The 22579-nt window shown below is 33.1% G+C and overlaps 1 protein-coding gene across 1 annotated transcript; it reads left to right on the top strand.

Annotated features, from left to right (window-relative positions):
* Positions 1–2197: 2197 nt before the first annotated feature.
* LOC140756881 (uncharacterized) lies at positions 2198–22297 on the top strand. Its single transcript, XM_073092415.1, has 3 exons — positions 2198–2383; positions 18978–19166; positions 21466–22297. Exons 1-3 carry the CDS (start codon positions 2275–2277, stop codon positions 21603–21605), a joined length of 438 nt encoding a protein of 145 aa, XP_072948516.1. The 5' UTR covers positions 2198–2274; the 3' UTR covers positions 21606–22297.
* The last annotated feature ends 282 nt before the right edge of the window (positions 22298–22579 follow it).

Below are 22579 nucleotides of genomic sequence, written 5' to 3'. Positions count from 1 at the left end.
TACATTTGAAAGCAGTGGCCTAGAGGTTTAGACATTCTCATTCGGAGGTCCGAGGTTCGATTCTCAGACGCGCACTTTTTAATTTTTCGAATTAATTATCACTTGCTGTAACGCATAGATTAGTAAAGATAACTCACTCCTAAGAAGAAAATGTAACCAGTTTTGACAATTAAATTTGTCATGACAATGACACTGTCATCTATTTTCCTGTTTGAAAAATATTAATAACATATAGTTTTTAGAGCATTTACGAATGAAACGATATTTCTTCGCACTTTTTCTTCGACTTCGTGTTTTTGCACCCCTTAACGGCGCATGTCGGCGTTGTTCCGCTTAAATTATACCATGACAGCCATTAAACGGCTGATACATTGTCAGCCGTTTAAGCTATTTAGTGGCTTCCTTCAATTACAACGCGGTGAGATATCTATACTTATCTATGCTTTAACGGTAAAGGAAAACGTTGTGAGGAAACTTGAATTTCTAAGAGATTTTTAAAGGTTTTCAAAGGTATGTGAAGTCTACCAATACGCACTTGGCCAGCGCGGTGGACTATGGCCTAGTCCTTCTCATTCTGAGAGGAGAGCGTGCCCAGCAGTGGGATAGTGTTGGGATGTCGACAACAGTTAAAAGATAATCCGACAACTTCGGACAAGATGACGGACTAAGCCTACGCTGTCTGTCTGTCACATGACTGGATTTTTCACAGAGTATGTATAAGGGTGGTCGCTATAACAATAAATACTAAAAATAAAAATATCTTGACAATAAATGGGGTTCGCCGTACAAGAAACCGGTGCTTTTCAGCGTTTTATCCATTATCTTTTGAACAGTAATAGGAAGACAGTGCAAATTTTCATAAGGCATTTATCAATGGCTGCTATAATACAAAACACAAAAAAATTAAATAAGTTAAAATTGGTGGTACGGAACCCGCAAAGTGCAAGCGCTTTCCACTTATCCAATTATATTAATTATGCCAAAAAAGTGGTAATTCTCATGTATATATACCGTCCGCGTAAAACTGCTAGTCCGCTCTGAATATAGAAATGAATCGCGTCGCCATAGCAAATTGTATGACTACACCTGCACGCAACAACTTCAGAGCGGACTAGCCGTTTGACGAGGACTATACACGCTTTATTGTTCTGAGATGCTGACTAAGTAACAATCAGTATTAAGAGTAACAATGGAGAAAAAAAAAGATTTCAACACAAAACAACCCTGAGACATTGTAAATACGAAAATAATACCACCCGTGCATATGTAGGTACATAGTTATGTTATAACCGTAGGTTGTATATAAGGGCAGCGCATACTAAATTTTTTCAACCGATTTTAACGTATAATATCTGATAGCTTTGTCGTTAATAATTCGATCTCACGCGTTAGGGTTTGGAGTTCGAATCCCAGGCCAGGTACCTTGGATGATCCAAATATTTGCTGGATTAAGTGTTAGTAATACGCATTTGGCGCCTGGATACCGTGTGTTAATAGTACGCACTTTTTTTTACAATATAGGAGTAGCACACGAGCATGATCCACGTGATGGTAAGTGGCTACTGCCGCCCATGGACATCTGTAATCAACCCCAGATAAGATTAGATATTTCTACCTGAGGTCGGCCACAGATGCGCCGCTACCCCTGAGAACATAGCTTCCAATTGTACGTCATGCGAGATATGAATTCTCAGCATCCCCATCCTTATTCTATGGTGAGTGGTGAGTGGTGAGCGGACTATATTAAAATATGTTATTTTCGACGGTTAAATCGTCAGCTTGTTTAAAAACTCATATAGAATATTTAATAAACTTGAATCAAAATAAAAAATATTAATTTCACGGGATTGTCACCCCGCACGGGAATAATAATTGGTTTAAACAATGAAAAAATGAAGTGCACAAAAAAATTTTGAGTAAACATTGCGATTTATAGTTTAAAAAATAATATCCCACATCGATCATATTAATTCATTCACTATAACTCTAATCTGAGGTGAAAACCCCCAGGCGCTCCACTATAATCTGCATACATATTCACGCATCTTTACATTTTACTACAGACCCCTAAAACGTGACACATTCCACAATAAACCTCAGTACGCGTTCCATACACTGCACACCACGAACCTACGTACTTCACTACACTGTGGCGCGCCGTTCACTCCCCGCCATCACCGCTCCGATAAAACTCCGCGAAAACAGAAAGTCCAATTCAGTTGTCCATTCCATTCAGTGTCCACATCACGGAAACAGCACTCGTAAGGTGTTAAGATGAAGTTCATCATCGCTCTTTGCTTCGCCATCGCGCTAGCCGCTGAAGAAGCTCAGGATGATAAGGCGAAGACGTACAGACGACTCATCCCGGCTGACGTGCTAAGAGGTCAGTGGTCGAAACGACCTCATGTATTTTTTTACTTTTTCGTTGTTGAGAATATAATTTGGGTCCTTTGTTAAGTGGAGTTAACACTGAAATGAAGGGCCTTTTTGATCTCATGTATTTTTGGCTTTATTAATGTGTTAAGGGATATATGAGGATTAAATTGATCTTTTGTTGAATGTGGAGAAAATAGTATATTAATACGAAAACGTAAGGGGCTATTTCGACCTCGTTTTAATAAATTACATAAAGTAGCTTGTAAAGTGAATAAATAGGAAATGAGACTTTATTTTTTTTAATTATGTTACAATCGTGTATGCTTAAATTACATCGTTGAGTTTTATAGGTATAAAATTTATTTAATTATACAACATATGTGAATACTCTCGTCTTAACAAATAATTAGTATGATTTTTAGATCGAAAATATTTGAACAACATTTTTTTAAATGGGTACAAATTCTCCCTGTAAGCGAAGTCTAGGCATACAGACGAATCATCCCAGCTGTGGTCCAATAGTACCCATGTATATTTTGTCTATTTTTATTAATTTATGGGGAATTACGGAGTATACGCGGGTTAATAATCCTTTGTTGAAAGTAGCGATAAATGTTAACATTAAAAAGTAAGGGGCTTTTTCGATCTCATTTTAATAAATGTAATTACATTGTTAACTGAATAATTAGGAAAAACGACATTTCCACATCGTGTGTGCCTAAATTAATTAAATTTATTAAGAAGTAAGAAATAATAAAACAAAAAAGCAATAAATAATTCTATACCCTTTTCTTATTCAGTTTTAGAAAAATAGCGTAGGACTAATATTTATGGATTTAAACACAAAACATAATTCAAAGATCAGTTTAAGGTGGGTCCGAAATGGTCCCTTAAGCGTTTGTAATGTTTATTCAAATTAAAATTGAGCTGAAAGTTTCTTAAAAACTGAAATAATTTAAAGAAATATTTAAATTATCTTAACAAAAAGAATTAACAAAACAATTTTATGTTCAAGAGAAAGGCTTCATTAAATAATTCGATTAAATAATAATAAAGGCTAAATAATTAGATTAAATAATAATATTAAATAAAATAATAATTTGAATTGAAAAAATACGCTTCAAAATTTAAATCTTTGTGTGTGTTTTACCCACAGGAACCACAAAAAATGTCGATTTATTTGTTGTAATTAATTAATAGTATTAACTTAAAATTTATTTAACGATTTTGTATAAACCGCGTAAAACCGCTAGTCTCTCTGAATATAGAAATCGCCGCCATAGTAAATTGTATGGCTACACCTGCTCGCAACAACTTCAGAACGGACTAGCAGTTTGGAGCGGCCTATACCAGACATAATTATAGAAAAATTTAAACAACATAAAAATGTTCTAATTTAAAACTAAGAATGCATTTAGCTTGTAAATAATATTACTCAATGCGTTTTTATTTATTATAATTAAACTATTGGCCTAATTATTTTCGTTAAAAAATAAATCGAGCTTAAAAACAATTAATAAAAACTTCTATTTTAACATTGTTTAACAAATGAGTATTACATTACACTATTATAAAACTATTACGAGATTGTAATGAACTTTATGTAAAAGAAATATTACAAAATCGTGTAAAAAGTTACAATTTGTTGTTACAAACCCGAACTTGTCAGATCGCGTGATAAAACAAGATTAATGTAATGAAATCGTGTAATCACTTTTTGTAATTACAATACTGGATTAATTGCGAATTAAAACAATATATTAGATTCCGGTTGTTATAAATATAGTTATTAATTGATCGATTAATAATGTGGATAGTTATCTAACGCTACTTATTAATATTCAGTCTATCCAATGTTTTGATCAAATATCGATATTTAACAATTTCTTTTTCGACCCCGTAGCCGAGTGTTCACCATAACGTGATGTGCAGAGGGTACCGGGTTCGATCCCTGGCCAGACAGATATCAGAATGATGAATTTAGGTATCTTTTCGGGGTTTGGGTATTTGTGTAGTCGTCTTTGTGTGTATTCATGGCACCCGAGGTCACGACACAAGGAATCCTAATTAGAGGCTGTGAGTGTAGAAATCTTATTTTTTCAAGAATTAGCAATTCAGTAGCAACTAATTGGATAGATTGCTTATTAATAATATGTGTAGGAGTACCACTTTAATACTTTTTATAATTTATCATGGTTTAACTCCGGAGTCCCCACCGCCACACCTATCTCTTTTTTTTTTTTTATAATTATACCGAAACGATGAGGCAGGCGGGCTACCTGATGGAAAGTAGTCACCGTCGCCTATGGACATTTGCAACACCAGAGGAGTCGCCAATGCATCGCCGGCTTTGGAGGAGAGCTCTTTTTACACCTTTTTTGAAGAACCCCATGTCATAGCGCTCCGGGAATACCTCAGAAGAAAGTTCATTCCACATCTTGCACGTCCGTGGCAAGAACGTCCGTGCAATCTCTGCCTTATAACAACAGTGTAGTGCTGCTGTTCTGATTTGAAGTGTGGTAAGGGAGACATACTTATCCGAGGCCTTTCAACTTAGTCCTCAGGGGTAGTAGCGTAGCTGTGGCCGACGTTGTAGAACACTAATCCTATCTGGGGTTGATTATAGATATCCTCGGGCGGCAGTGGCCCCTTACAATCAGACTGTATACTCGTTTGCTAATTCTATACTATAACTAAAAACTCCCTTACTTCTCTTATTCACATATTCGAGACGTCCCAACTCAGTTCTTAAATAGCAACGCACACGCGGCTGACCTGATGGGAGTTTTATCCTATCTGGGGTTACTTATTGATGTTCATGAGCGACAGTGGCCACTATCAGACTGTATGCTCATTTCCTACCTCAATATTATTAAAAATACACATAGAACAGCTTCTACCAGAAGCTGATCACAGGTGCGTTGTCACTGAGGACTATAGTCAGATTAAGACAGTCCTACCACCTACACGCACACATAAGAACATAAGCTTGTTATATAAACTGATTAGTACCAAGGACGGGCTAGTTTCTAGTCTAGATGTAGGCGAACTGGTTTAGCTAGATTTTACATAATTATCATTGGATTAGAATCGTTACAAAATGCTTACTAATGATACTTGTATTACTAGTACTGTCCTATGATTTAAATTGTAATGATTTAAGATAAAAACAATAAAAAATTGAAATAAAAGCAATATTCAAAAAATATTGAAAAAACAAAAAAATGTTTTTTAATAATTAAAAATACTTTACATATTGACTCCTCTGTTTTGTTATTCAAAGGCGCAATATTTAAAAATAATGCAACTTGAAAACTAGTCTACTTTAGCTCTAGCTAAAGAATAATACTCTAGCTAGAGAACTATTATAAAAATAAAAAAATCCGACTAATTAAAAATATAGCCTATGACACTTCCTTAATTTAGACGAATCCAACGACACCTCGTGATAAAATTCGTGAACCGTTTGGGCTGCAGTCAAAAAATAAGATTTACGCTCGAAATACGTTAATATTAGTAGTTTTAATTACATGCGATTAACAAACATGCTAAAAACACGCAAAAAAACAGACAGACAAATTTCTAAAAATGGCTAATTTTGTTACCATTCTTCGTTAACTTTTTGCAACTATATTAATTGTGGAGACCATGTGGAGACATGCAAAGTGTACATTATTATTATTATATGTATATATATTGATAATTTAATATTCATAATTTAGACATTAATATTCAACAGGTAAAGAACAGGACATTATAACTAGAACTATAATGTCAATTCGATTTTATTGACTTTAATAATAATAGATGGATTGGCTGACAATAACCTTGACCTTGGCCGTCAGTTTTTTGTCTGTGGTAAAAATACAGATAAAAAATAATCCAGTTTTACTTGTAACAGCTGATACATTCTATTACTTTGTTATAAATAGTGTAACTTATTGTAACTGTGGCCGACCTCAGGTAGGTATATCTAATCCTATCTGGGGTTGATTACAGATGTCCATGGGCGGCAGTAGCCACTTACCATCAGGTGGACTGCATGCTCGTCTGCTACTCCTATATTATAAAAAAAAATACATTTTATAGGAGAATACTTTGTCTGCTACGACACGTGTCTGTTACGCTCTATGGCTGTAGATGTAAATGAACCTTTATCCAAGCAATTAACTAAATATCTAGTGTTTCGTGTAATAAAATTTTACCAAAACTATGGAAAAAAGTAATAATTATATATCACACTACACAATTCAAATCAGAACATAGCAACTCTTAATTGTTGTTATAAAGCACAAATAAATAACGGAATCGAATCTCAAAGAGCCCACTTCTAGTTCCCTTTCAAATTATTTCGTAAAAAATAATTTCGTTAACAACGGACGCAATAACCGGTTATGCAATAACTGAAAACCCTTCATAACTGGTTCTTGTAAAAACGTGCATCTTAAGCTAATAAGTAACGGTTGTTGATCATTTTGGCCGAATCTTTACATAACTTGTTTGGCGAATCATCAAGATTATTGTTGCTATAGGGTATCAGGTTCGAAAGCTTACAAAAATGACATCGAAACAAAGATCCAATGTTTATCTTAATAAAATAGGTATTTTTTTTTTATTTTGCATTTTAGTTGTAGATGTCAAAACCTTGCGTCAAGATTTGACATTTCGAACGCGTCACCATTACTTATCTGTAGCTCTAAAAGCGCGCGTATTTTGACGTTTTTTAATTCAAAATGGCGCTCACATGTTACGCAAGGATAATCGCGCACCGATGTTATCGGTCGCAATACGGTATTGCAATATTGCGAAATTTCCGACTTGCGAAACCTAATGTGCCCTATTACTGAAGTGAATGCACTGATTGGTGCTATAAGTTTGATTTCTGACATGCGGTGTTCTATTCGATGTGGGGAAGAGATTATATGTGTGCAGCATAGATTAGTAAAGATTACTCCCTCCTAACAAGAAAATGTACCCAGTAAAAAAGTTTTGCCACGTCTCCGTGCTAAAATGTCCCTAAAATATTTGAAATAATTATTTATTTATTGTGTAAATTACGCAGTTATTAGTTAGTTGTTAGTTATTTATTCGTATTTTTTCTCTAAAAATGTTTTTTATTTGTCAAGAATTCAAACAATCTATGGTGCAGATATGGCGTTCTTAGATAAATCTGAGGCTAGCATTTAATTTTGGCTCACACTGGGGGTTTAGAGAGATTTTTGCAGTTATATGTTAGAAATTAAATACCTCTCCCTAATGAATGTAAAGTACGAAAACCTACATAACATGAGTAATATGAAGAGAGAAATTAAAAAAAATGTCAAGTAAAATAAAACTTTGTAAAAAGGTCTTAAAGGCGGGTGTTAAGTGTACAAATAATACGCGCGAATATAATGAGCTTCGTTCGAAATACCCTATCGATAATTGAACCCATCTTTCATAACAGCTGCTTGCTGACTACAAACAAAAAGTCACAAAGTCAATATTATTTCCTTGGCAACACACAAAATGCAATTTAATAAAACGTCTTACAACATTAATTATTCAGTATTGCCAAATTTAAGGGTAGATACATTTGTCTGTGGTATTGGCCGAAAACACAGAAGCCAAGACTGTGACAACATAAATAAAAAAAATATGACATTAATTCAAAATAAACAAACGAGTTCCAAATGACACATGTCAAATTTCCCGCGCTATAAATCTTAAACAGCATTCTTTGTCTAACGTATTTAAATAGATCGCTTCCGGGTGGCCTTTATAGTAAGAGGTGTTTTAGTGACAAGGAATAATGACTCATTTATTGATACATATTACTGGTTGCACCACCAGCGATGAACTTTAAGATAGGGATTTTTTTATAAACTGTTCTATCCATCCATTAGCCTTGGATAGTTAAAAAATTGAGACTATAGTAGAGTACTGACTACAGTACTTCACATGAAGACATTGCATTTGATTGTAGTAGAAGTAATTCGGGTTTATCTGTCATTTATTAGACAATTTTGTACGTGGTTCACTTTTTTTTTATAATGTAAGAGTAGCAGACGAGCATGCAGTCCACCTGATGGTAAATGGCTACTGCCGCCAATGGACATCTGTAATCAACCCTGGATAGGATTATATGTTCCTACCTGAGGTCTGCCACAGATGCGCCGCTACCCCTGAGGACTAAGCTGGAACGGCTCGGAAAAGTATGTCTCCCTTACCACACCCTTCAAACCAGAACACAGCAGCGCCTAACACTGCTGTTATAACAGAAATAGGTGTTGCGGTGGTGCCGCCGGAGTCGAACCACAAAGGGTTCTACCACCTTCAAAACTAAAAACTTCGAAACTTAAATTACTCTACGTTTTTGCTATTTTGTTAAATTGAGATAGTGTACGAGCATGAAGTCCAATTTACTAGTGATCTCTACCTTCTATCGACATCTGTAACCAAGTCGAAATAAAATAGGAGTCTTGCCTGAAGTTTATATAAATGCTAATTACTAACAATGACATAGTCATGACGCTTTTTAATTGCAAGTTTTAAGCACAATATAGAGTAAAGGAAATGTTACGGCTATTAATTTTGATGCATGCGAAAAACTCAAAAAGTAATCGATGGACTGATTTGAAAATATATAGACATTTGCAAGACAACGTTGCAAATCAAATCAAATCAAATTTATTTGTGAAATGCTTAATATTTGCATTTCTTTAAAATAATGTTTTTATATAGTTTACAATCTAAAATACCTGCAGAAACAAGAACGTAATTTTTTATTTTCTTATTCGACTATAATAGTAGGCTAATAATATAGTTTCAATTGCTATTAAAAAATAATATTTATATATAAATATTTATTAAATTTCTTCGCTTTACTTTCCACTCGCGCATTGTTGCCGGTAGAACGGCTTCATGCGGTTAAATCGAATGCAGTGAACGGAGAATCGAGTTACCAACTAGCCTTGGAATGTTCTAGACTGCGCGATGGCCGACGTATGGATCCGTTCGAAATTCGAAAGTGATTTGGTTGGTAATACGTCTTTTGTTTTGGCGGGTTGTTTTATTTTAAGATGACGCATAGTAACTTAGTAACAGACATATTCAGCCAATTATATAATTATTTATTGATATATTTTTTAGTGAAAATTCTTCATGCACTTCAAAATAAATGGAAGTTTGAACATTTATTTCATTAGTTATTATTAATTTGACTAAACATCATTGTAGCAAAAACAATAAAATAAACTAAAAATTAAAAATAAAGCCTTTAAAAAAGTTTTATAAGAGAAAGAGTCAAATAATAATTGTAATTTCAATTCTTGGCAAACAAAAAATCTTTAAAATATTACATTATAAAATCCTTAAAAATCGAAGCTTTTTTTGTTTGAGACTTAATCAAAAATCAAGGTCTCATTAAAATATAAACAAAAACCAAAGCTTTTAGCTCCCAAAGATCAAAAATCAAGGGCGGGCTCAAAAGGGCACCCTTATGTAGGTCAAGGTTAACAGCATGATGACAGAAACATAGTACTTACATAAAGCTTATAAAAACTCTAAACATAATGTCAACTTAAATTTTATACATAATCAGAAAAGTAATAAAATATGAGTAATCAAAATTATGAAAATATCACTATTTTTTTCTTCCCTTTAATAAAATATTATTTGAAGGCGTATCACGTAGTTACATAAAATAAATATTATTCTTGAATTAAGCAAGAATGTAAGTAAATCTTAAATTATTAAAAGAATAAAATTACTAAATGATAGATAAACATAAAATATATATATATATATATATATATATATATATATATATATATATATATATATATATATATACGGTCGAATTGAGTAACCTCCTCCTTTTTGGAAGTCGGTTAAAAATATCTGGAGGCACGGCAGTGCCTCCGCCAAGTCAAGCCATATTTTATTTTAAAACTTAATAAGTTATTCTTATGTCAAGGTTTCGTGTTAATAAATGGTAAAGCAAAATATTATCATTTATATACATAATATATTATTTATAATTTAATTATATCAGTTTGTTTATTTTCAAAAACATATCATACATTCAAATTATTTAAAAAAAATAAGATTACTATTTACGGAACCATATTTAAACTTTATTAATTTGTAAAAATGGTTATTAAGTGCGTCATAAAAAACTATATTATATAATACTCTGCTGAAATCAGATGCGTTTACCTTTTTATCTGTATACAGGAAAACAACAGTAAATTAAATTTGAAAGTGTATTTTGTAAGCTTCATACTGAGAGCTATAAATTATGAGGAAATGACATTTAAGTTGACTTTACCTTCACTTTTAGTTGACATCCGTATAAAGTTGATTCTTTATCTTAAAATTCAACTGATTTTAACATAATTTTGTGAGTTTATAGTGGAGTCTTATTTAAAAAATAGGACCAATAAAGGGGCGCTCTAATTAACTATATTCATGGACTTATTTACAAACACTCATATTAAAAAAAAACTCATAATTATTTAACTAACGAAGAAGGTTTATAATACCTATTAATTAATTAAAAAATAAATTCAAAGAAGAATAAAAATGAATAATAATGAATATAATTTAAAAATAAAAATAAAATGTACTTACGCAAATTTTTAAAATAAAATAAAATAAATCTCTTAGAAATTCAGATGACTTTGAATAGGAATCGAAGCAGGATCGATCCCCAGTGTGAAAGGCGTAATTAAATATCTGACGCGTGTTGTTAATCAATCCATCCAATGAATGTTGCAATCAAAGATCGCATATTATCAATTTGTAATGTGAAATATTTGTCTAATTTTTTTTGTACACAAAAAAATAGATGCATTAAACAACGGGCATTACCAGACATTGTATTTCGATCTATTGTAGGCTAAATTGATAGATTGACTATAAATAATGGACGTAAGTTGACTTTTACAGATAAGCCTTACCACACCTTGAAACCAGAAACCAAACCAGTTTTTTGTTACCGTGTAGTGACACGAAGTGTTGACAATAACTAAAAACTTCCGGTTTGCACTTTGAGTCATGTTCAGTCCAATAAAAAATTGTGATTGGAGTCATATTCAGTCTTGTACAATAAAAATGGTTCTCAAAATTCATTATATTTCTTACGCTTAGACATATTTTTTAACTTACATTTTTTTCGCTACTATCTATGGGGATATTTATCTAGGAAACGGCAGCGTGGTCTAACTGCATCTGGTTTTATTATAATAAATCAAAAAGATTTTTAAGGTCCTTTACAAAACTCTTTTCCGGCGTTAATAAATACTGCTTTGTTTGTGGGGAAGAAGCGATTAAACAAGCCCTATAATATTCATCTTTTTAGAACATTATTAATTATAGAACATATTTTTTTTTATAATATAGTAGTAGCAGACAAGCATGCAGTCCACCTGATGAGCTACTGCCGCCCATGGACATCTCTAATCAACCCCCGATAGGATTAGATATTCCTACCTGAGGTCGCCCACAGATGCGCCGCTACCCCTGAAGACTAAGCTGGAACGCCTCGGAAAAGTCTGTCTCCCTCACCACAACCTTTAAACCGAAACACAGCAGCGCCTGACACTGATGTTATTAGGTAGAAATAGGTGTGACAGTGGTGCCGCTGGAGTCGAACCACAAAAGGTTCTACCACCTTCAAAATATTGTTTACTTGTTCTTAAGCTTATTTGCTTACTATTAAAATGCAACTGCATTTTTAAATAATTCATAAGTTTATGATTAAGCCACTAAATTACAATATTTTAATAATTATTTATAAACAAAATCAAGGCTGTATAGATGAACGACCTTTCCATTATTCGAATAAAAACAAATCAAATCAAATATGGCCGCGAATAATCGAATACTTCCCGATTTTACTTTCAACTTGCAACAGAGCGTGAATTGTCATTAAAATAAGCGTGATTAGAATTTAAAATTCAATTTTATTAGGAATTCGAATGCCCGTCAATCAATCTATCCAATTTCTACCTGACAAAGATCGAACTTTGTCAATTTTGGGTGATTTCGATCTCTGGTAGGAAAAATATTGGTCTGTCACAGAGTTCTTGAAAAATTTAAAAATTTCATTGTGTATTACTTACTATTTCTGCTAAAACAACAACATAAAATAACTAAAATAAGCATTATTATAAAGCAAAAACCCGAGCTTAAAATTATATCCTATGTCACTCCCATAAATTAGACGAATCCAACGACACCTCATATGTTAATCCGTCAAGCCGTTTGGGCTGTAGCGTGCCAAAGAATGAGACACGCATACATACGCTCGAAAAACATTACCCTCCGCAGTCACGTAAAATAGTAAAAAATATAGTTTAAAAACTAAAATCACGCTAAAATCGCACAAGGAAAATTGTTAATCCTGATTCCTGACACTCCTGATGAGGAGAATGGGCTGAAATTATTAAAATCGTGTATTGTCATCGGTTCTTGATAATTGTTCAAAATTTTAAATTAATCGGACCGTTCAAAGTGGGTAAAAATCGAGTTAAAAGATTCCGTTACATACATACATACAGATCAAGCTAATAAAAAATGTAATAAAAATAAAGGGGGATTGCTATTAAAAAATGGATATTTGCAATTTAAGTTCATTTTTCATAAATTAAATTAATGCTTTTTCTGCATGGAAGGAGTCTGTCTGTTAACTCAGATAGTTAATTAACCAGTTTCAATGGTATACTAATTAGTTTTGAAACGGAACCTTCATTTAAGGTTACTGAATCAGTGTGAGAACTGCATTATTCTTTGTTTAAGATTTCGCATCGTTTCAAAATTAAGATGGCGATGATAACAAACAGGAAATTTTACGAAATCGAAGTAGAAAACAAAACTATTTGTAATATACAAATAGCAAAAGGAGTATGCAGTCTATCTGATGATAAGTGGCTGCTGCCACCCATGGACATTAATAATCAATCCTAGATAAGATTAGACTCCTACCTGAGTTCGGCTTTACATGCCTTGTTACCATGAGGGACTAAACTGTAACGCCTTGGATAAATGTCTCTCTCCACACATCCTTCTGGTTGATAATGAGTGCTCACTGGATCTATAAATAATTATAATAAACTCCAAAGTACTCAGTCTTCTTAATTGAAGCCTAATTAATTACCCCTTAGAACTAAGTTGCAACGCTTCATAGTACCTTTACCACACCTTTCAAACAAGAACACAGCAGCCCTACACTGCTATTACAAGGCAGAAATAGTTGTATTGATGGTGCCTGGTCAAACCACGAAGGTTTATACTTTATTTCTACCGAGATACTCTCACGCACACAACCAATCAGAGCATAACAGTCAACGCGTGTTACGCACACGTAAATTATAAAATTAACTGTTTTCGCGCCTCGCCGCGGTGTCTAGCCTTACATAATGGCGCTATCTATTTCAATCTAGAATGTTCTGTAACTTTCACTAACGAGCCTTCCGTGTAAGTTACGATTTTGTAACGAAATGTAATATAGTTGCTAACTTTATAACGTTGGGATAAATCGTCGTAAGGTACAAGTTTCAGTATAACTCATTACGACTCTTGTACTATCATCGAATTTATTTATTGTTTTAAGCATAATAGTATCTCTTAACATTATATCATTACTACATAGATTAGTAAAAATACTTCGCCGCCTTGAAATTGAATGAAGCCGCAAATGGCTTATTATAGTAAGTTCTTTTTTTGAATTCTTGACAAATAAAAACATTTTTAGAGAAAATTTACGAATAAATAACTAATACTGCGTAATTTTCATGATAATTAAATAATTTATAATAATAATTTCAAATATTTTAGGGATATTTTAGCACGGAGACGTGGCAAAATTTTTTTACGCAACTGTTTCAATTCTCAAAACTGGGTACATTTTCTTGTTAGGAGTAAGTAATCTTTACTAATCTATGCATTACTATTATACTCGTACTTATAACAGTATTATTTCGTGTTTGTGTAGATTTGTGTATGGTAAATATGAGGCGTTGCAACTTAGTCCTTTGGCATAGCAACGCATCTGTATCTGAGGTTGATTATAAATGTCTATACAGCAGTGGCTTAGAAGCGGACCTCTGATAGGGCTCTAATTCTATCTGGAATTGATCATAGATATGTATGGACGGCAGCAGCTACTTACCATTAGATGGACAGTATGTATTGACAGGACTTCTTTGATTTTTTTATATAATAAAAATATCTTGAAGCATTATATTTTAGACAATTGCAAAAGTTTTAATCGCATTAATTTTATTATACACAATAATGTAATAATAATAAAAATACAATGTAAACTCAAAATTACGTGAAATTAAGATATATTTTTAGTATTTAAATATTTTATTTAATTTTAGACTCTTTAGTTCTTCAATTTTGATTTCATTACATATGTGTACACATGGCAGTGATTTAAAAGGTTAATTTCCCTAAAACCTTATGAACTCAGTATTTTTGTAAAACGAGGTAAAGTTACACAAGAAGGTGTTGAAACCAGCAAATCTCATAATCGTGCAGGTATTCAACCCACGTACCACCTACATGCCTGGAATTAGGTCGTAGAATGAATAAGACAGTATGAGATACTAGTGTCATAGTTAAAGAGTCAGTTAAAACTAAATAATCCTAATGTTAATGTGTATGTCGTAACCAATAGTATTGAAAAATCTATTATTAAAAATCTAATGATAATTTTAATTAGTCGGTTAAAGCCCCTTATTAATAAGCTATCCAAAGATTGTAGTTTGAATGTCTCTGCATAGAGTAAATTGTCAATTTTCGTTTTTTTGTAGGCACAATTGGGAGTAATAAACTCGATGAATTTGAGGAGCTCCTTATAATGTAAATGGGGTCTCGCATTTTGGAAATTTAGCCCCTAAGTGAATTAAATAAGGGATGAAAGCGATTAATAATTTATTATTAAAATTTATGTAATAACTGCTATATAATAAACAAAGAAAAAATATGAATAAATAAATAGTTTATGATATATAAGATAATTTACACGATATAATAAATGAATCAATCTACTTCATGACGAAGTTTAATAGAATACATCCTGTTTCCTATTTATACTAATGATTTACCTGGAATAGGAAATTTGTCACATGTACTTGATGTCTCATTCACTTTAAATGTAATGAAACATACTTAAAACATATTTATGACATATCGTAAATACAGTTTTATAGAGGAAAATAGAATTAGAACTTTACATAACAAAAATAGAAAAGAAAGAGTGAAATAGAAAATTATGTAAATCAAAATACATAAATAACCCACATGCGTATCAATTAAAATAAATACTTACCGGGACAAAACTTTTTAAAATCTTTTAAATTTAAATAATTTTAAAATTACACATATGAAAAATCGATTGAAAATATATTTTTGATAATAAATTTATTAAAATGCTTACTTTTAAAATACGAAAACTAGACGAATTATTATAGAATCGAAAAAAACTGCTTAAAATATACCCCTATGTACCTACCTACTTTCACAATTTAGATTAATCCAACGACACCTCATATGTTAAAATCTGTTAAGCAGTTTGGGCTGTAGCGTGCCAAAGAATGATACAAAAAACTCTCGATAAACATTACCCTCTGTAGTCGTGCAAGAAATTGAGAATTGTCGGCTTACTACATAACAGTTTCTTTGTAAGATTTCAATTTATAATAAACAACTAGTAGTTCTCGCTTTGCACACGTTAAAAAAATATAATAACTGAATTTTTTTACCCTCGTTGGAATGGGAGTGGCGCCATCTGTCGAAAATTGGTCGTACCAACTCAGAAACTTTCATGGGCTCATGCAACTTTGCTAAAGATCATCACATGATCAAATGCATAGTTTACATTTCTATAAAGGACAAGTAGACAAACAGCCATTTTTATATATGTACACTGAATAAATAATTGAAGGCCTAAGTTATGTCCCTGTCGAACACCGCATTGTATTCGCTTGTAATTAAAATAATAACGCGGTAAGCTGTCAATGAATTTGATTGATTACCGTCGGTAATTAATAGTAAACATCCTGACAATTACTACTTTGTTATTGTAATCAAATTAATTATGTAATTATTGCATTAATCAGTATCAAATGCTTATTCAGGAAATAAGTGCATAATAATGAACCGTACTTCGGTGTATTATTGGTATAACGCAGAGAGTTCTGGGTTTCCATGTGTGTGTGCGTATGTGTGTGTATATGTAGTGTAGAAAGACTTATTGAGAAAAAATGGACTTTTATTACTTTCTTAACTAAATGGAGCATACGAACTTGCAGTCCTTCTGATGCTAAGTAGTCCATCTGTGTTTCAGTACAGATAAGAATCTCCAAATAGGATTCTACTTGGGATTGATGTTCTATTGACTCCAGGTAAAAATTAATCCCAAACAGGATTCATTCCAAAGCTCAAACACAGATATATTACTACCTTTAGGAACTTAGTTGACGAATAAGTATCTCTTACCACCCTTCAAACCAGTTATAAGACAGTAATAGGTGTGGCCGTGATATCGCCGAAGTCGAAGCTACGAAAGCTACTCTAAAAGCCACAATTACGAAACTGAATGAAATCGAAGTAAATAATCATCCTCTCAACTATTACAGCAATCTAGAACAAAGTATAGGTTTAGCTCGAGAATAGGTTTTGTGTTGCTGACCATGAGCTAAATTTAAACTTTAGAATGGAAGCTTATAAAGCATAAGGTCTTGCTGATAACGGTACAGGTTTCACTGAAGACGGTAAAGATTCACTCGGTCTAGACAAAGCTATAGATATTTTACTAGCATCTATTCGCGATTTCCTTCGTATAGTAGTTTAAGAAAAGGGATTTTATTTTTACAAACTTTTATTAGTTTGATGTGTATGTATGTAACGGGATCTTCGAAGACGTTTTTTACCCACTTTGAACGGTCCAATTAATTTAAAATTTTGAATAATTATCAAAAACCGATGACAATACACGATTTTAATGTTTTTATCCCATTCTCCTCATCAGGTTTATTAGGAATCTGGAATAACGATTTTCCTTGTGCGATTTTAGCGTAGTTATTAGCTTTTAAACTATAATTACTATGAAATTCGTTTACACATTGTAATTTTTTAAGAATTTATTTGTCGTTAAATTCTATTTCAAGATTTTTAATTTCAATTGCTACGTTTATTTGAACTTTATTCGGCCATGGTGAATTATTGTTTGTCGGTTTTAAAGCGAACATATTTCTATCGTCTACTGCTTACTTGTCGTCAGTAAAACAAGTACTTTACGATTGGATTGTGGGATCACGATTATTTACTTTGCGATAATCGAGGATTATTTATTGCTATTGTTTGCGAAACTTATTGTGGATCTAATGGTACATTGAAAGTCTACCTGTTTCATAATTGATTAGGTTGTTGAAAGTCAAACAAATGTCCGCTCTGAAGTTGTTGCGAGCAGGTGTAGTCATACAATTTTCTATGGCGACGCGATTCATTTTTATATTCAGAGCGTACTAGCAGTTTTCCACGGACTATTACAATGAAACAAGTGTCTTCAAAAAATTATGTTTTTATGTTTCATCATCTATTACTGTCCCTGCCGGGCACGGGTCTCCTCGCAAAATGAGAAGGATTAGGTCATAGTCCACCGCGCTGGCCAAGTGCGAATTGGTAGACTTCACATACCTTTGAAAACTTTTATTTTAAGATTTCTCAGGGTTCCTCACCATTGAAAAATCCACACAAATTCCACACCATTGCTCGGGAATTGAACCTCGGGCCTCTCGATCAAGAGGCCGAGTTTCTTAACCACTAGGCTATTACAGTTTTTGACACTGATATTATTTAACAGTCAATTAATGTTTCTGATTCTCCAAAATTAAATTATTTTAGTAAACTTAATTCCACCGGTTCTAATACAAATAAACGAGTTTACGATTGAGTATTGACTAATTAGTCATGGCTAAGAAAGTCTCTGTTTAAACTACACGCTCACTTAAGCCATAACAAATACATAGCAAATAGAAATTATTGACACTTTACCTCTCAACTGTTAGAAAGTAGGAATAGGTATAAATGTTTATTTTGAGCTCTTAAATGAATACTTACTTGTAGTATAAGACAGTAGGGACGTAAATGAGTATAGAGATAAACAGAAATTGATTAATTTAATATACGTAGATAGGAGACGTTGATTATTGCATAGAAAAATTGACAAATATTATACTTGGTTAAAATTATGTGTGTTAGTCATGAGGGTTGCCAGTTTTCTATCAATGTTAGAACATTTATCTCTTTTGAGATTTGGGAGTAAATTTCCAAGGGAGGACCAATGAACTGTTATTTATAAGAAAACTGTAATATGTGGACGTTGCATATTTACTTTAATTTAATTACTTTTTATTTACTTTGTTTTTCTTAAAGATGTTTTCTAATTATTCACAAATTATTATCCATTAACTAATCTTACGCCTCGTATATCTCTTAATTTAATATTATGATTACTTGTCTCCTTATTATCCAATATTTTGTTCAATTATCCACAATTTAATCCATATACCACCTACCTGCAACCATTAACCAATCATCGTTTACAGATTTCCCTGGCATGTGCTTCGCGTCGACACGTTGCGCGACGGTCGAGCCTGGCAACTCCTGGGACCTGGCGCCCTTCTGCGGCCGCAGCACCTGCGTGGTCAGCGAGGACAAGCCCCCAAGGCTGCTCGAGCTGGTGGAGGACTGCGGGCCCTTGCCGCTTGCGAACCCTAAGTGCAAACTTGACACTGGTAAGTTGACAACTTTGGAGGAGTTCTGAATCGATTTGTGACTGAATTCCATATTTCTCTGGTTTCAAAGAAATTTGGGAAATTTTCCACAACTATCCCAATATTCTGGATTGAATAGAAGACTTCCAGAAATTTGGATGATTTTCGACAGTTATCGTAGAATTGTGGAGGTTTAGTTGCAATATCTATTGTTGATACTTACCAAGTTCAAATGAGGAATTCCTTAGTCTATAACGACAGAATTTTGTTTCTGACTTTGAAATTAAACTGCCTTGATAAAAGTGTATCATTAATTGATATCAGTTATATTTAGGATAATAAGGATAAATTATACATACATTAAATACGTATTTAGGAAAATCAACACGTTTAACATTTCTTAAAAATTTAATGTTTGAGGGTAGGTGGAAGTTCTTCAATCTTTACGATTATTATTACTATACTCGTGTGCTTACAGCATAATCGCAATAAATACCAAAGTTACATAAAATACAGTTTTTACTTGAAAGTTACGTGAGCTATGATTAGTTATGAAACTTTCTGCTCTAATACTCTAGGACCAGCCCTGCGATTAGTGTAACCTCAATTCCAAAGTTTTAGGTGTGGCCGCCTTGCCTTATTTATAAGTCACTTATTTATAAGTCACTCAGGCACATTATTAAGTCACTCAGGCACGAATTCTAGAAACATAAGTTGTTTTGCTTTAAAATTATTTTACTTAAGACAACGTATAAACATAATTTATAAGTCACTTAGGTACAATTTATTAAGTCATTTCGGAAAGCAATCTAGTTAATGTGAGTTGTCATGCTTAAAAAATATTTTAAAGGACAAAGAACTTAAAATAAAAATTAAGGAAAACTGAAATACGAATTCTAGAAATTTAAGTAGAAGCTTGTCTTGTCTACAAGCTTGTGTAGTAAAATGCAATAACATTGCAATTAACTACGTAGCGCGTCATATTTCTTGTAATCTTGAATCATCGAATCTCATCAAGAACCCATTACTGTCCCACTGCTGGGCACGGGTCTCCTCTCAGAATAAGGAATTAGGCCATAGTCCACCGCGCTGGTCAAGTGCGTATTGGTAGACTTCACATACCTTTGAGGTATTTTTCTTTTTTTTTTATAAATCTCTCAGGTTACGCAGGTTTCCTCACGATGTTTTCCTTCACCGTTTAAGCAAGTAATAATTAATTTGTAATACGCACATTTTTTTTTAAATCAGAGGTGTGCCTAGCCTTTGAACCTTGGACCCCTCGATCGAGAGGCCGCGTTTCTTAACCACTAGGCTATCACTGCTTTACTAGGATATCATCTTTTTGATATGTATGTACATATACTTGAAGAACATTATTCTTCGTAGTCGGTGTAAAAATACTTTATTACCCCAAGTTAAATATGTTATTTAACTTGGGATAACTTGGGATAACTTGGGATAACTTGGGTAACTTGGGGCAACAGTAAAACAAATGAAGGCTCTGTCACCTTTAGTATTTAAAGTGAATGTATCGTTGAAACAAGTTTCTTACGTAAATGTCTCACGATGGCACGACATTTAATCCAATTTGATCTTTATCTTCAACTAGCACTCGCGGCTTTGCCTGTTTAATAATTGGCCAAGTAAGTCGAGCTCTCACATGGAGGCTTCCGTAACACACATGTGGTAAGGGAGACACTTTTCCGAGGCGTTCAGCTTAGTCCTCAGGGGTAGCGGCGCATCTGTGGCCGAGCTCAGGTAGGAATATCTAATCCTATCTGGGGTTGATTACAGATGTGTCTGTGCTGCAGTAGCTCACCATCAGGTGGACTGCATGCTCGTCTGCTACTCCTATATTATAAGAAAGGTGTGTCCGGTGCGCTAAGGTAGCGACCAAATCGAAGTGAATTAATGTACGCATTATGTAGGTATATCTGTGACATTTAGATGGAAAAGTTGTCTTACAACTTAGTTGTTGCGTCATTGATCTAGTTACGAAAACGGCAACATATTTTATTGCATTTTTATCAACAAAATGTATCTTGTCGTGAAAATTAGAACGGATTGCGTCATTTGATTCTCATTAATATACTAGACGTTAAATGGGTTTATTGATCACTTTTACTTTTCTTTTATTTATAGGTTTAAAGCTTATTGACAGTCCGAAATAAAATATCGTAATCGTTAGCTTTATTAAGTGGAACATTTGTGTGATAAATGATTTTATTAAAAGACCGCGTTCCTTAACTATGTTAAGTGGAACATTAATGACAGGTGGACTTTTGACAAGTAAGAATGACAATGTTTTTTTTCTTTACAGACAAGACTAACAAGACCGCGCCCTTCCCCGGATGCTGTCCAATCTTCACATGCGAGGATGGAGTCAAGTTAGAGTACCCTGAGCTGCCCACTCCTCCCCCAGAAGACGCGAAGAAGGAGGAAGAGAAGCCCAAGGCCTAATTTAATTTAAAATGTAAAAAATAAAATAAGTTCCAAATCCAAATCCAGTGAACGATTGTTAAACACGGCAATTTTGACAGTTCTATTTTTTAATCGTTCACGCGCTTTGACGGATTGTCTTTTGAGTCTGTTTTGATTTATGATTTTTTTATATTCTATTAATTTTATCAGAATGATATTAGACTCAAATTAAGAACCAAAATTGCTTAGAAGGGAGTTGACAAAGTTTTCCAAAGTCTCCTAATTAAATTATCTTTTAAAAGTAGTTTTAAACATTCTGATATTTTTTATTTTCTAATGCCGTCATTCACTGTTCTTTTTTATTGAAATCAAAAGCCAATGTGCCTTTAGCGTTAAAACTATTTATAAACAGATAACAAAGTATTACTCATAATACATCCGTTAGATACTTTCTAAATAACATTTGATACAGATTAACAATGGGTCAATTGTTCCAAATTCAAAGCGACTTCCCACTTCCTGTTCTTTATTCAAAGTATGACAAATTTTTGTTTCATTGTTAGAAATGATGGGGCAAATAGTTTCTTTATGGAACGCGCTTATATTTTATGTGATTGTCGATTTTTAGAAGTTTATCGGCTTTTTTACTTGAATACCTGCCTATTATAAGGTTTGTGATATTGATACATAAATAATAGAAAAGTTATTCAATAAAAAATACAAAATTTCTACATTTGTTTTTTTATTTCACTCTCCCGTTTCTGTTAGATTTTCTTAAAAAAATATTGTTTAAAAAACAGTGATTTCGACGCATAAAATTTTTCCTTACCTCGAAAATAGAATATTTCTGCCTTATATGTTTTAAGCTACTGTGATCTTGCTTAGAGAGGCAAATATTTGTATATGAGGCTTAAGTACTGTACGTTCCAGCTCGAGGGCCAGAAAATATACGATCCAGCTCGAAAGCCTCGAAGCCAAACCGAATTTGTAGGTATGCGGGCACGACAACGCGT

Source organism: Epargyreus clarus, unplaced genomic scaffold (assembly GCF_041222505.1).
Source record: "Epargyreus clarus isolate Ecla_fem2 unplaced genomic scaffold, WU_Ecla_fem_2.2 ptg000036l, whole genome shotgun sequence".
Classification (NCBI taxonomy): Eukaryota; Metazoa; Arthropoda; class Insecta; order Lepidoptera; family Hesperiidae; genus Epargyreus; species Epargyreus clarus.
The sequence above is the reverse complement of the archived record's forward strand: the minus strand, read 5'-3'. Positions and strand labels throughout refer to the sequence as shown.